The 12,865-nt window shown below is 44.7% G+C and overlaps 1 protein-coding gene across 1 annotated transcript; it reads left to right on the top strand.

The window, feature by feature from the left end:
- Positions 1-6,346: 6,346 nt before the first annotated feature.
- LOC124475028 (cytochrome P450 27C1) lies at positions 6,347-12,829 on the top strand. Its single transcript, XM_047031531.1, has 9 exons — positions 6,347-6,839; positions 7,581-7,771; positions 8,042-8,241; positions 8,487-8,696; positions 9,180-9,343; positions 10,192-10,358; positions 10,671-10,749; positions 11,031-11,234; positions 11,515-12,829. The coding sequence occupies exons 1-9, from the start codon at positions 6,540-6,542 to the stop codon at positions 11,632-11,634; spliced, it is 1,635 nt and encodes a 544-aa protein (XP_046887487.1). The 5' UTR covers positions 6,347-6,539; the 3' UTR covers positions 11,635-12,829.
- Positions 12,830-12,865: the final 36 nt, after the last annotated feature.

Genomic DNA, 12,865 nt, shown 5'->3' with positions numbered 1-12,865 from the left:
CTTTTTGTTGTTTAAAGACTCTTTAATTAATACATTTCACTGGTGCAGGGCTGTTTGAGGGATCCACAGATAAACCAATCATCAAGTCACCTTCTATGTAGTTAACCTTTTAAGGAGGAGAGAGTAGATGGCTGTTGCTCAGTGGTTAGTAACTGACCTCACTCAGGAGAGACACTGGCCTCACTCAGGAGAAACACTGGCCTCACTCAGGAGAAACACTGGCCTCACTCAGGAGAGATACTGGCCTCACTCAGGAGAGACACTGGCCTCACTCAGGAGAAACACTGGCCTCACTCAGGAGAAACACTGGCCTCACTCAGGAGAGACACTGGCCTCACTCAGGAGAAACACTGGCCTCACTCAGGAGAAACACTGGCCTCACTCAGGAGAAACACTGGCCTCACTCAGGAGAAACACTGGCCTCTCAAAGACTTCTGTCCGTGTCGTTGTTTTGTTGTTTGTTTTGATGACCTGATGTTCTCCTCCAGAGAGGAACAGTACCAGCTGCTGCAGAAGGTTCTAGCTGGGCCTGATCTGGATGCCGAGGAGGTGGTGGTGATGAGGGAGCTGGGAGGAAGACCTCAGGTACCCTGCTACTGTGTGTGTGTATGTATGTGTGTGTGTCTTATCCTCAAACAGCCCTGGCTTTCTTTGCACAGCCCTCGCTTTCTTTGCCAAGCACCTTACCCATTTTTTTTCTTCTAAGAAAACATCAAATCCTTAAGCATTAGCTTTATGCACATAAGTCTTACATCTATGGCTTGGTGGTTTTGTTGTTAATCCATTGAGCTGCAAACAGCGCTGACCTTGAGAGCTGAGGAAAAGCTATGTTTCAAATAATTAGTTATTTCAAATAGTTTATATTAGTGCTTTCAAATGATTGAAATATTTAATCGCAATTAATTGCATTAATGTCATAGCACATTTTTATCTATTATAAATGTCCATTGATTTCTTTTTGTCCCATTATATTTTCTCATTTTGATGCTCTTATCAACATGGAAAAGTGGATCGGATTGCTTAGTGCAAATGTGTTTTTATTTATTTATTGAAAACAACGTTAGGTGCATTCGACATGGACTGTAGCTGCATGAAACGACTGGCGAGAGTAGCCGCTTGCAGTCGGGGAGGAGTTAAAAACGGCCATGTGAAGTTGGACATTTCAGCTTTTCGCGGTTAGCTGAGTTGACGTCAGTCACGGCCAATTAAGCGCTGTTTGCTTACCTTACTTTATTTATAATTCAACGTAGTATTTCTGTTACTGAAGAGGCGGAGTAAAACCCTTGCTTATTTTTTTTAAAATTCAATTAAAGTCCATATGGCAGGTTAATTTTTCAACGAATTTGCGCTATTTGCTTGTTGGTAATAACAGACAAAAGTGGGGGAGTGGCTCCGCAGGGGGGCGTGGCTCTGCAGGGGGTGCAAGGATGGCGAGCACGCTGGGAAAAGGAACCCAACACGAAGCTGCTGCTGCTGATGATGATGATGGTGGTGGAGGAGAGGTTGATAGATGAAGATGGGATGGAGGCCTGCTAATCTAATTTGTTTATCAGTCATTTCAACGCCAATAAAACGCCAATAAAAAGTTAGCTCTTCGTTGACGCAGGTGGCCTATTACATACCTGAGGAGCGAGTTTCACGGTTCTAACTCCGTTACAGTTACAAATATAACAGTTAAAAATATTCTCAGTTGCTTTTTACTGTAAAAAAGTTGTTTATGGTCAGTGTCTTGAAAGGACTTGCAATCTCTGTTTTTCTGGACCGCAAATTGAAAATTGTTAATAAAACAAGAAAAAATGTCATACTTGTTTAATTAGTTGATTTAACTGGTGCAGGGCCTGTTTGAGGGATCCACAGCTAAACCAATCAACAGGCACCTTCCATGTAGTTGACCGTGCTGTCTGAGGTGAGGAGAGGAGGAGGAGGAGAGAGGAGGGAGGAGGGAGGAGGGAGGAGGGAGGAGGGAGGAGGGAGGAGGAGAGAGTTGCTGTTGCTCAGTGGTTAGAGTGTTTGCAGTGTCCCCCTTTTCCCCTGAAGTGAAGCGTAACGCCTGATATTTGAGTGTCAGTTGTGGTCTACAGGGGTGATGTTGCAGTGGGAGGAGTGGAGGGTGCTGCTTAGAGCTTCTTGGAAACATTAGAACATGCTGGAAGAGCTTTACAATACTGAGAAAAGACAAACGGATTTTATTGAAGTTGAACAGTACAATACTTCAGTCCCGTTAGAATGATCCATACTTGCACGTATGCACACACACACACACACACAAACACACACACACCCACATACACTCTCAGACACGCACAGACAGACACACACACACAGACTCTTATCCTCTTGAAGACATTCCAGTCAAGATGTCGGCCACTCAGAGGCGATGGCTGAGCGTGGGAAAGTATCCCCCTTTAACCCAAACCCTCTGAGACCCAGAGAACCAGCTGTTCCCCTCCTACCCCCCTCCTACCCCCCTCTTGCCCCCATCCTGCCCCCCTACCACCATTAATCCCAGTCTCCACTCTGAGCACTGAGGTAAAAAAGAAAAAAAATCTATCTGAAGGAAAACATTCTCATTGGTTCCACAGGAGAATTGTACTAAGAGTTGGCAGCCCATTGGAGGAGAGTGAAAGTGACTGTCTTAGACTATCTGGAACACCAGCAGTGTGTAAATAAACATTCTCAGAAAACTTTCATGAGACACGATTGTTTTTCTAGTAATAGTAATTTCATTGCCCTGTTCTTTCTCTCTAACCACCACTAGATTATCTGCTGTTCTGTCTTCTATCAAGACACTCGCGTAATGATTCAACCAGTAATTGTAATGGAAGTAGATTTGTCTTTGGTGGAGTGGTTGTATCTAACAGGGAGCTCCTTGGCTTGGAGCAGCTAGCATAGCACATAGAACATAGCACATAGTACATAGCACAGTACACAGTACACACAACAGCACAGCAAGGAACATAGGATGTAGATCTCCCAGTGGACAGGAAATCAAACCAGACTTATATAACTCTTAGAAAGGGTTCACAAAAACTCACATTGATCAGCATCGATAACCAACCCAACCCTCAAAAGACAAGCAACCTCCCCCTCGGAGGGCCATCCCCTGTGGTGTGGGGGGTTTAAGCGGTCAGCACCTGCCTGGTCGTCGGTCTGCCAACGTTCACCTGGTCGCCAGTGGACATCAATCTGTGACAGTCTGCCAAAGCTGGATCTAGTCTCCAAGTGGCTCCCTGACGGACAACAGCAAGTTCCTGGTCCCTTTCCTCACCCCCCTGCCTGTGAGGCTGCGCCGGTCACAGTTCCCAATCCTGTGGCTACCTCTGCTTATACTGACATTTACTCTGATCCAAGTTGAACACTGGATTTAGGTGTTTCAACACCCATTGACACTTTCCTGCTGTATGACCATGTGTAGCCTGTGTTCTGCACCTCTCTTTCACCAACCGTCTCTGGAGGAGGGGATCCCTCACTTAATTGCTTCTCCCAAGGTTTTTTCCAATTTTTCTCCTCTAGTGAGTGAGTTTTTCTGGGAGTTTTTCCTTGTCTTCCTTGAGGGTTGAGGTTGGCTAAGGGGCAGTTCTATGGGTGTATGTGAAGCCCTCTGTGACATTGCTTGTAAAAAAGGGCTATACAAATACATTTTGATTTGGGAATACTGGTGTGCTGCACGTGTGTGTGTGTGTGTGTGTGTGCGTGCGTGCGTGTGTGTGTGTGCGTGCGTGTGTGCGTGCGTGTGTGTGTGTGCGTGCGTGTGTGCGTGCGTGTGTGTGTGTGCGTGCGTGTGTGCGTGCGTGTGTGTGTGTGTGTGCGTGCGTGTGTGTGTGTGGGGGGGGGGGAATTGAGGTTGAGCCTGTCACCATAAAAGGGGCTGGTTACTTAAACGCTCATCAAATCAAATCAAAATGTATTTGTATAGCCCTTTTTATAAGCAATGTCACAAGTATGAAGCAATCAGTATACTTAAAATGCATATTCTTTTATATTATTTCTGGTACCATCAAAATTAACAGCTTGATTTAAAACTAATTTGGAGGGTTTTATTTTTCTTAGTTCCCTTATAAAAAACAAGTATATTAAAGTATACTATAAGTATCCTAAAATAGGGATAGTACACTTTTAGTTCACTTTTGATATACATTTAAGAAGTATGCTTAGAAAATAGTTCACTTTTGATATACTTTTAAGAACTATGCTTAGAAACAGAAAATGGTATACATTTCTTCTGGAGCAGGATGCACGTTTTCCAATATTAAACAGCAAAAACAGTCAAAATAATTTTAAAGTACATTACAGGTTACATTTTTTAGATCCATCTCATTCTAATTATTAATGTCTATTAAAATCTATTATGCATTGCACATTGAATCTTTTTTGGTACTGAAGCTGTAACCTTAATTACTGCCAAAACATTCTGAAGCCCTACACTCTTATACTAATAATTATCAATTGGAGTATTAATGGAAAAAAACTAAAAATCTACTTGAGAAAGAACCAGACAGAAGGGTTGAATAATGCGTTTAAAGGTTATGCTGTCAAACTGACTGAGGAACGAAATAACGACGTGAAAAAATGAAGATAGCGTGGCTCATTGGCTGGTCAATTCCCATGATGCAAGGCGGTAAATAGTGTTAACATTTGCTGATAATTTTGCCGTTTGTTCAAAATACAAACATAACTTCATGAATTTTGTTTTTCAAATGTGTCTGCTTAGAATGTAGTGTTTTGTTGCGTGGAAATTGTCATTGCTGGTTTACCATTGTAACCATGAGTTAAATGACTGATACGTTTTATAAGAAAATCTGGATTCAATAGTTAATTATGGGAGAAATAAATAGTTACTATAGATAAGAATCTGCAGTGCGCTAGGCATAGGCTTTACCAATATTTTTATTTTCCATCAAAGTGGAAGTACTTTCAAGACCATCATGATGTATTATGCGTAATTTCAGAATACATTCCGAAAGCCATTGTTGTTAATATCAAATCATCAGCAATATACATTACTGTCTGTGATGCCTCCTTTGCTCGCGTCATCTGTACTTCGTCATACTCTTTAGGGTGTTTAACTTTTAGATGCTTACTATACGCCATTGTGGCAATACCCCAAACATGACAAAAGTATCGTGCTTTTGTCATGTTTGGGGTATTGCCACAATGGCGTATAGTTTTTTGACATATGTCACGTGAAGCTTCATCGTTGTTAACTGGAGTGAAAGGAATCCAGATTACACTTATTTTTCTTTCAGTCATGACCGCAGCAATGCAATCGAATCTGCGCTGAGTGTGCTTTCACTGAGTGAGAGTGAGAGAGCGCGGCGCGCTGCCGCTGATGAACTCAAGATAAGCACAGACACAGCGGAAGAAAAAATAGTTCCCATTGACTTTCTTATTTAAGTACATTTCTATACGATACGGCATACTACTATTATAAAAATATTCTAAAATCATTGTTTAAAATAAATCACGGTTAAGATCGATATTTCAAATTGAGAATCGATCCTTTTGATACAATGCCAGTATCGAAAATATCGATACTTCAGGATCGATCCGCCCATCCCTACAGTGTACTTTGCCCCCGTTCTCGCCAAGTTCAGATCAGAGGCGTTTGAGCGGCCCCTAAACATTTTAATATACTAGTAAGTCATAGTACAATTATTTATTTTACTTCTTGAGGTACTTACATTGATTGAAAGTGCGCTTGAAAGTATTGAAAAGTATACTTTGAGGCACTTTAAGAAGTATACTTAATGAACTGAAAGTGCAATACACAGGCTTCTTCACAGTATTCAAAAGTAAACCTTGAAATACACTATAAGTATACTTTAAAGTGTACTAAATGACCTAAAAAGTGGGCCAATTCAGTTTACTTAGTACAAAATAGTATATAAATAAGTACACTGCTAGAATACTTTAAGTAAGATGATAATAGTATACTTTTTATACTAAGTATACTTACAAAATAAACTTGAAGTATACTTCTTTTTTGTAAGGGTTGGCAGACTACCTTGCTGTAGCTTACTGTTTTTCTGTAGGTAATTACGCATTCTCAGAAAACCTTTTCACCCTTTTGTATCAACAGGTTATCTGGGGTATTGAACCATGTGTGTGTATGTGTGTGTGTGTGTGTGTGTGTGTGGGGTGCAAACTCGTGCCATGTGTTGTGAAAATAGAGTGGTTTTTGGGATTTTCTGGCTTACGTGATTTTCGGTGATGCAACACCATTTTAGGCACGTTGTTCTATCCTCCCTAACAAGTGAGTTTCTTGAGGGAAACGCCCACAACCATCCGTATAAAGATCATTGGTCTCCCTCCCCAAAAATCAACATCCAATCCCTAAGCAGGCTTCAAGTTGCAAAAGCAGGCAAAGGCTGAACGGACCCGTCCACCGAGCAGAACAGTTGGTGCTCCAGAACGACGACAGCAGTCTCGTACATTGAGCATTCAGAGCGCAAAGCAGTCGTGAACGCCGCAACTTCACCGAGCAACTTTTCAAACAGTTTTAATTTTCAACTTTAAACAAAAAACAAAAAAACTGCACAATGGCTCTACAGAATAAAATTGCGCATCTTTTCTGCAAGAGTCTTCAAACTGAAATGCTGAAAATGCAGTTATCAGTCGTGGGGCGGAGGCTGCACAAGTCTGCAGCCAGCGAGTCCATGCCAATGACCTCTTCGGATGAGCAGGCTTTACCGGACGGTTTGATTACACCGACGCCGGTGGAGATTGGAAAGGAGGCGGCTGGAATCAAGAGTCTGAAGGAGATGCCGGGCCCAAGTGCCATTGGCAATCTCGTTGAGTTTTTCTATCGCGATGGATTCAGCAGAATCCATGAAATTCAGGTCAGTCTTTTGTTCCTGCATTTTAGAGTCAAACTCCGTCTACTGTATTTAAATTCCGGTATGGCCCACTGGTATCAGCCTACTCTGTGACCAGGAAAATACACAATCTCGATTTTGGGTAAACTAAAAGTTGATCGATAGGACTAATACTCTTTAGGCAGCTTTTAAAGATACCATATCGGAGATCTGTATTTGGACACAGTTCAAAGTTGAGTTTGCTGATGAATCACGTCTCGTCTTAACATTTGAAAGACAACAGGGAGCGTGTAACAATGAAGAGATCCGATGTAGATTTTTGGGAGACAATATTAGGCTACTTTGAAAGGAGAGGGGACCAGTGTATCTTTTTGACATGCAACAACAACAGGAGAGACTGATGTTTCTTACTTTTCTCTAAAGCAAGGGGTGACTTACCATTCATGCATAGATCTACATTGCATTTTCCTGTTATTTTCACCCAAATATATTAGCTTCAAATTATACGACTCAAAACATGAGTTACATTGTAAAATGTAAAAACTAATAGCATACCAGTGTGCTTTTCCTAAAACATTATTTATTGAGAAACATTCATAGACTTCTGATTGTTTCCTGGTGAGGGTACTTGCCTCAGTGGTCAGAGCGTTTTCACAGCACTGTACATTGCAAAAAAAACTCCTTCTCAAAAGCACATTACCTTATCCTATTTTAATCTCCAGCTGCCTTTAACCTCTCCCTGTCTGCCTGTCCTTCTGTCCTCAGATGGAGCACTCCCAGAAGTATGGGAAGATCTTCAAGTCCCGCTTCGGGCCCCAGCTGGTGGTGTCGGTGGCGGGGCGTGACCTGGTGGCCCAGGCCCTCAGGGCGGAGGGAGTGGCCCCTCAGAGGGCAAACATGGAGTCCTGGAAGGAGTACCGCGACATGAGGGGTCGTTCCACCGGCCTGATCTCAGCGTGAGTGTAATCTGACCCCCCCCCCCCCCTCGTCCTGTACACAACGCCCCTCCTAACCCCGCACCCATCGACCCCAATCATCGGGTGAGTCGACAGCGGCGGGAAGGGTTAACGAGTTAGTTAACGAGTGTGACCTGTGACCTGTCTGTGAAAGACAGATCCACCCTAGCCAGCAGTGGTTGGGGGGGGGGAATTGGTGGTGGTGGGTCACATGACGAGGAGAAGGGAGGAGCCTCTAACACTCCTCCCTCCTCCCCTCTGTCTGAGCAGGGAGGGCGATGATTGGCTGAAGATGAGGAGCGTGCTCAGGCAGCTGATCATGCGGCCACGTGACGTGGCTGCGTTCAGCGATGACGTGAACGAGGTGGTGACCGACATGGTGACCAGGGTACGCACCCTGCGCGGCCAGCAAACAGACGGCAGCACCGTCCTTAACATCAACGACATGTTCTTCAAGTACGCCATGGAAGGTAGGACCCGTCCCTCTGCCCTGGCCATGGGAGATGGGACGCTCTGGCAGAATAAGAAAGGCCTTTATCTTATATCCATCCTACATAGTTACTGTTTATCTTATGTCTATCCTATAAATCTATATTCAGTAAATCTCATACATATTCTATATATATATATACACGCTCCTCATCTTCAGCCTATATATATATAAATATGCAGTGTTAGATGCGGAATGTAAATGAACCCCCTCCCCCTCTCTCAGGTGTGGCAGCCATCTTGTACGAGTGTCGCCTGGGTTGCCTGGAGAACGAAATCCCCAAGAAGAGCCAGGACTACATTACCGCTCTGCATCTGATGTTCAGCTCCTTCAAGACCACCATGTACGCTGGAGCCATCCCCAAGTGGCTCCGCCCCCTTATCCCCAAACCCTGGGAGGACTTCTGCAGCTCCTGGGACGGCCTCTTCCACTTCAGTGAGTAATACTCTGCTCTTCTTCTTCTGTTCATCTCTGTTACTTCTGCTTCTCTCTCCCCTCTCTCTCTCTCCATCTCTGCTACCTCCCTCTCTCTCTATCTCTGCTACTTCTGCTTCTCTCTCCCCTCTCTCTCTCTATCTCTGCTACTTCTGCTTCTTTCTCTCAATCTCTGCTACTTCCATCTCTCTCTATCTCGGCTACTTCCATCTCTCTCTATCTCTGCTACTTCTGCTTCTCTCTCCCTCCATCTCTGCTACAAGCACATTTGTCCACTGTACCTACTGCAGGTACTGAAATATGGAAAGATGAATCAACCCCCCCTCTCTGTGTGTGGGTGAATGGGTGTGTATCTGATAGCTGGCCCCTGAAAGGACTGTAAGGAGATAACCCTTCACTGTCAGCCAAACAGAGATCTAACAGCGGGCACACAGTTGGATAACTTTCACCCCCCCCCCCCCCCCCCCGCCCCCCCCCCCCCAGGCCAGATCCACGTTGACAGGCGTCTTGCAGACATCAAGGCCCAGGTGTCCAGGGGGGAGGAGGTGAGGGGAGGGCTGCTCACCCACATGCTGCTCACCAGGGAGATGAACCTGGAGGAAATCTACGCCAACATGACAGAGATGCTGCTGGCCGGTGTGGACACGGTATGACCTGGAGGGCATGTGTGGTCACAGCCCGGAGGGGAGTGGGGAGGGTGTGTGGTCACAGCCCGGAGGGGAGTGGGGAGGGTGTGTGGTCACAGCCCGGAGGGGAGTGGGGAGGGTGTGTGGTCACAGCCCGGAGGGGAGTGGGGAGGGTGTGTGGTCACAGCCCGGAGGGGAGTGGGCAGGGTGTGTGGTCACAGCCCGGAGGGGAGTGGGGAGGGTGTGTGTGGTCCCAGGAGCTGTGTGTTGCGGAGGGAGGGAGGGAGGGAGGGAGGAAAAGGAAAGAACAGGATATGAATTAAAGTTGGTGTGACACCCAGACAGAGAGTGGGAAGGAGGAAGAGATGTGCTGATGGAAACAGCTCCATCAGGAAGGGAGATAAGGAGAAGGGCAGGAACGAGGCGTGCAGGATGGTGACTGAAAGGTCACCAACAGGGTTTAGGAAGAGGAGTAATTAGTCTTACACAGAGAGGGAGGCAAATGCCTCACCAACCACCTGGAGCCTTCTGCTGTGGAGGAGGCCTGTGTGGTGAGGGAGGGAGGGAGGAGGGAGATTGAAGGGTATGACAGGGATCACTTTAAGAATGATGTTGTACCCAAACAAAGAAAAGTATGCTTAAAGGATACTTATAAAGTTTAAGTACAAACATATTGTCCATAAGTATGTGAACATACAAAATCTGTCAATTTCAAGGACATTTCCAATTGGGTAGAAAAAGATAAATATGATCAACTATAATCTCTCATTTTACAAATGTAAAATAGAAATAAGTAAACAATGTTTCCTCCTAGGAAATGTAAGAATCTAAGAAGTAAAACCAACCTTGAGTGTTCCTCCTTCCTGCAGACATCGTTCACCCTGTCCTGGGCGTCCTACCTGCTGGCACGCCACCCCCTGATCCAGCAGCAGATCTACCAGGAGGTGACCCGGACCCTGGGGGAGGGAACCATCGCCACAGCCGACGACATCTCACGGTTACCTCTCATCAGGGGGCTGGTGAAGGAGACCCTCAGGTACTGTCTGTCTGTCTCTCTCTCTCCTCGTCTCCAAATAGCTTTGAACAGGAATTGTTGTGTAACTTGTGTCTGGCTCCACGGTGGGGCCTCCTGTGTTGCAGCAGTAATGTGACAGGCCTGCCTTTGTGTTCTCCACTTACTCTCTCCCCCTCTCTCTGCCTCTCTGCCTCTCTCTCTGCCTCTCCCCCTCTCTCTGCCTCTCTCTGCCTGTCTCTCTGTCTCTCTCTCTGCCTCTCTGCCTCTCTCTCTGCCTGTCTCTCTCCCTCTCTCTTCCTCTTTTCCTCTCTCTTTCTTTGTCTCTGGGAGCAGGTTGTTTCCAGTTCTCCCTGGCAACGGAAGGATTACTCAAGATGACTTGGTGTTGGGTGGTTACTTCATCCCCAAAGGGGTAAGATACGTGTGTGTGTGTGTGTGTGAAGCTGGCTAGTGAGCAAGCCAAAGAAAAGGAAGACAACTGTAGCCAAACCCATTATAGCAAAGATGTAACACAACATTGCATTAGTCAAGCTACACACAGACACGTGCACACACACACACACACAGTGACCATTTAAAAAGACTCCCAAAAACATATCCTTTTTTGGTCTCACCGAGTTCAATAAACAGATTTGTTGCTGGATTTTTCTGTCAGTAAAACCTAAACACATGATGGCCTCTCCCCCTGACCAGACACAGCTGGCTCTGTGCCACTACTCCACCTCTATGGAGGAGGAGAACTTCCCCGGGGCTAATGACTTCCGTCCGGAGCGCTGGATCAGGAAGGATAACACGGACAGGGTGGATAACTTTGGCTCTATCCCCTTCGGCTATGGCATCCGCAGCTGCATCGGGCGAAGGATCGCTGAGCTGGAGATGCACCTGGCGCTCACACGGGTACGGATCTAACACGATCAGTGATCAGTGACCTATGCTCTTTTGTAAAGCTCTCTCTTGGAAGTCGCTTTGGATAAAAGCGTCTGCTAAATGCATAAATGTAAATGTAACACACACACACACGCTGGTGTTCTCACACACACACACACACTAGCTAGTGCTCTCACACACACACACATACACACACACGCTAGTGCTCTCACACACACACATACACACACACGCTAGTGCTCTCACACACATTAGCTGTCTGACGTCAATGTGTCTCCATTTTTTGCAGCTTATCCAGAATTTCCACATTGGGGTGTCACCTCTCACAGAAGACGTTAAAGCCAAGACCCATGGCCTGCTGTGCCCCGGGGCGCCCATCAACCTGCAGTTCATCGACAGGACACACTAGGCACTTTGGGTTTGTATAGGATACAAACCTGTTTTGTCCAGTAGTGAACATTTGTTTCAACTGGAAAATAGAACCAGGAAAACGTTTTGCCCATCTTTGGCATTCACATCTTCACCACAGTATCACATTGTAGGAGTACTGTTGCAAACCGCTGCCTAGGGGAGAATCTTTACTGTTGACGGAAACAAAGCTTTGTAGCAACTCTCACCCCTTTAGAACAGTCTGGTACTGTGGATCTAGGAGGGTGGCGGACACGCTGGGAAGGCTCGATATCTGGGATGTGGTTTGTGGTTGTCCGTATACATTGAAGCTGTGGGCCGAGATAATCGTGCTCAGCATAATGTGTAATTGATAATCCTTAATCACAGGATTGTGTTTTGGATTGATACCATAAGCCTGCTCCAACACTCCACTCTAGCGCTGTTTTTCCAAATGTATAATATATTAACCTAATCTGCTTACTTACTGATGTGTACACTGTGTTGGACTGTGTGGATTGTGTTGTTTAGACTAATGAAAGTTGAGCGCTTTCTTTGCCTTAGTGCACACCCGAGCCCATGAGGAACAGAAAGAGATGAAGGACTTGTGGAAGGTTGTGTTTATAGGCTACTAAGGAAAGAGTTTTAAAGAAGATGTATAAATGCTTGGTTGTGATTTTAGGACAAATTTGGTTTTGTTTCCCATCCACAAATGACATGACATTTGATGACAATTTAGCGACAACATGTACAATATATTTGTGTCTCACATCATAATTGTATGATGAAGGACAGTTGTGTATCCATTTTTAAATGTGAATATGTGCGCTCACGGTAATCTGGATTTATTGTAATATGCCTTTCTAGGTTCACACATTTCTATCTTATTGTTATAGTTACATTTTTATGAAATGCTATATTTTTATAGAAAGATATTACCTTTTTTTTAAAGGAACAACTTTTAAATGAATTGTTCCTTTTTTCTGACATGTTAACTCAACAAGATTGATATAAAAAACGATACATTTGGGTATATGAGTATTGATTTGACTTGCTAATGGGATGTGGAGAATGTGTACTGTGTGAGATGGGAAGTGTACAAAGGAACTGTTAACTTTCTACTTCGATGTATTTATGTCCAACATAATACGATATTGTAACATAGGCCACACTTTTTGTCGTAGTGTCTACAGTGAAACTGGAACCAAATAAAGATGATTTGATTATTCTTTATATCTGTGTTTTTAATATTT

The sequence above is a fragment of the Hypomesus transpacificus genome, chromosome 12 (assembly GCF_021917145.1).
Source record: "Hypomesus transpacificus isolate Combined female chromosome 12, fHypTra1, whole genome shotgun sequence".
In the NCBI taxonomy this organism is placed as follows: domain Eukaryota; kingdom Metazoa; phylum Chordata; class Actinopteri; order Osmeriformes; family Osmeridae; genus Hypomesus; species Hypomesus transpacificus.
The sequence above is the reverse complement of the archived record's forward strand: the minus strand, read 5'-3'. Positions and strand labels throughout refer to the sequence as shown.

Bases quoted from the DNA above. Each gene is read 5' to 3' on its own strand.
- LOC124475028 (XM_047031531.1), top strand. From the start codon at position 6,540: ATGGCTCTACAGAATAAAATTGCGCATCTTTTCTGCAAGAGTCTTCAA. The intron at 9,344-10,191 runs GTATGACCTGGA...TCCTTCCTGCAG, and splicing joins TGCTGGCCGGTGTGGACACG to ACATCGTTCACCCTGTCCTG. The intron at 11,235-11,514 runs GTACGGATCTAA...CATTTTTTGCAG, and splicing joins TGCACCTGGCGCTCACACGG to CTTATCCAGAATTTCCACAT.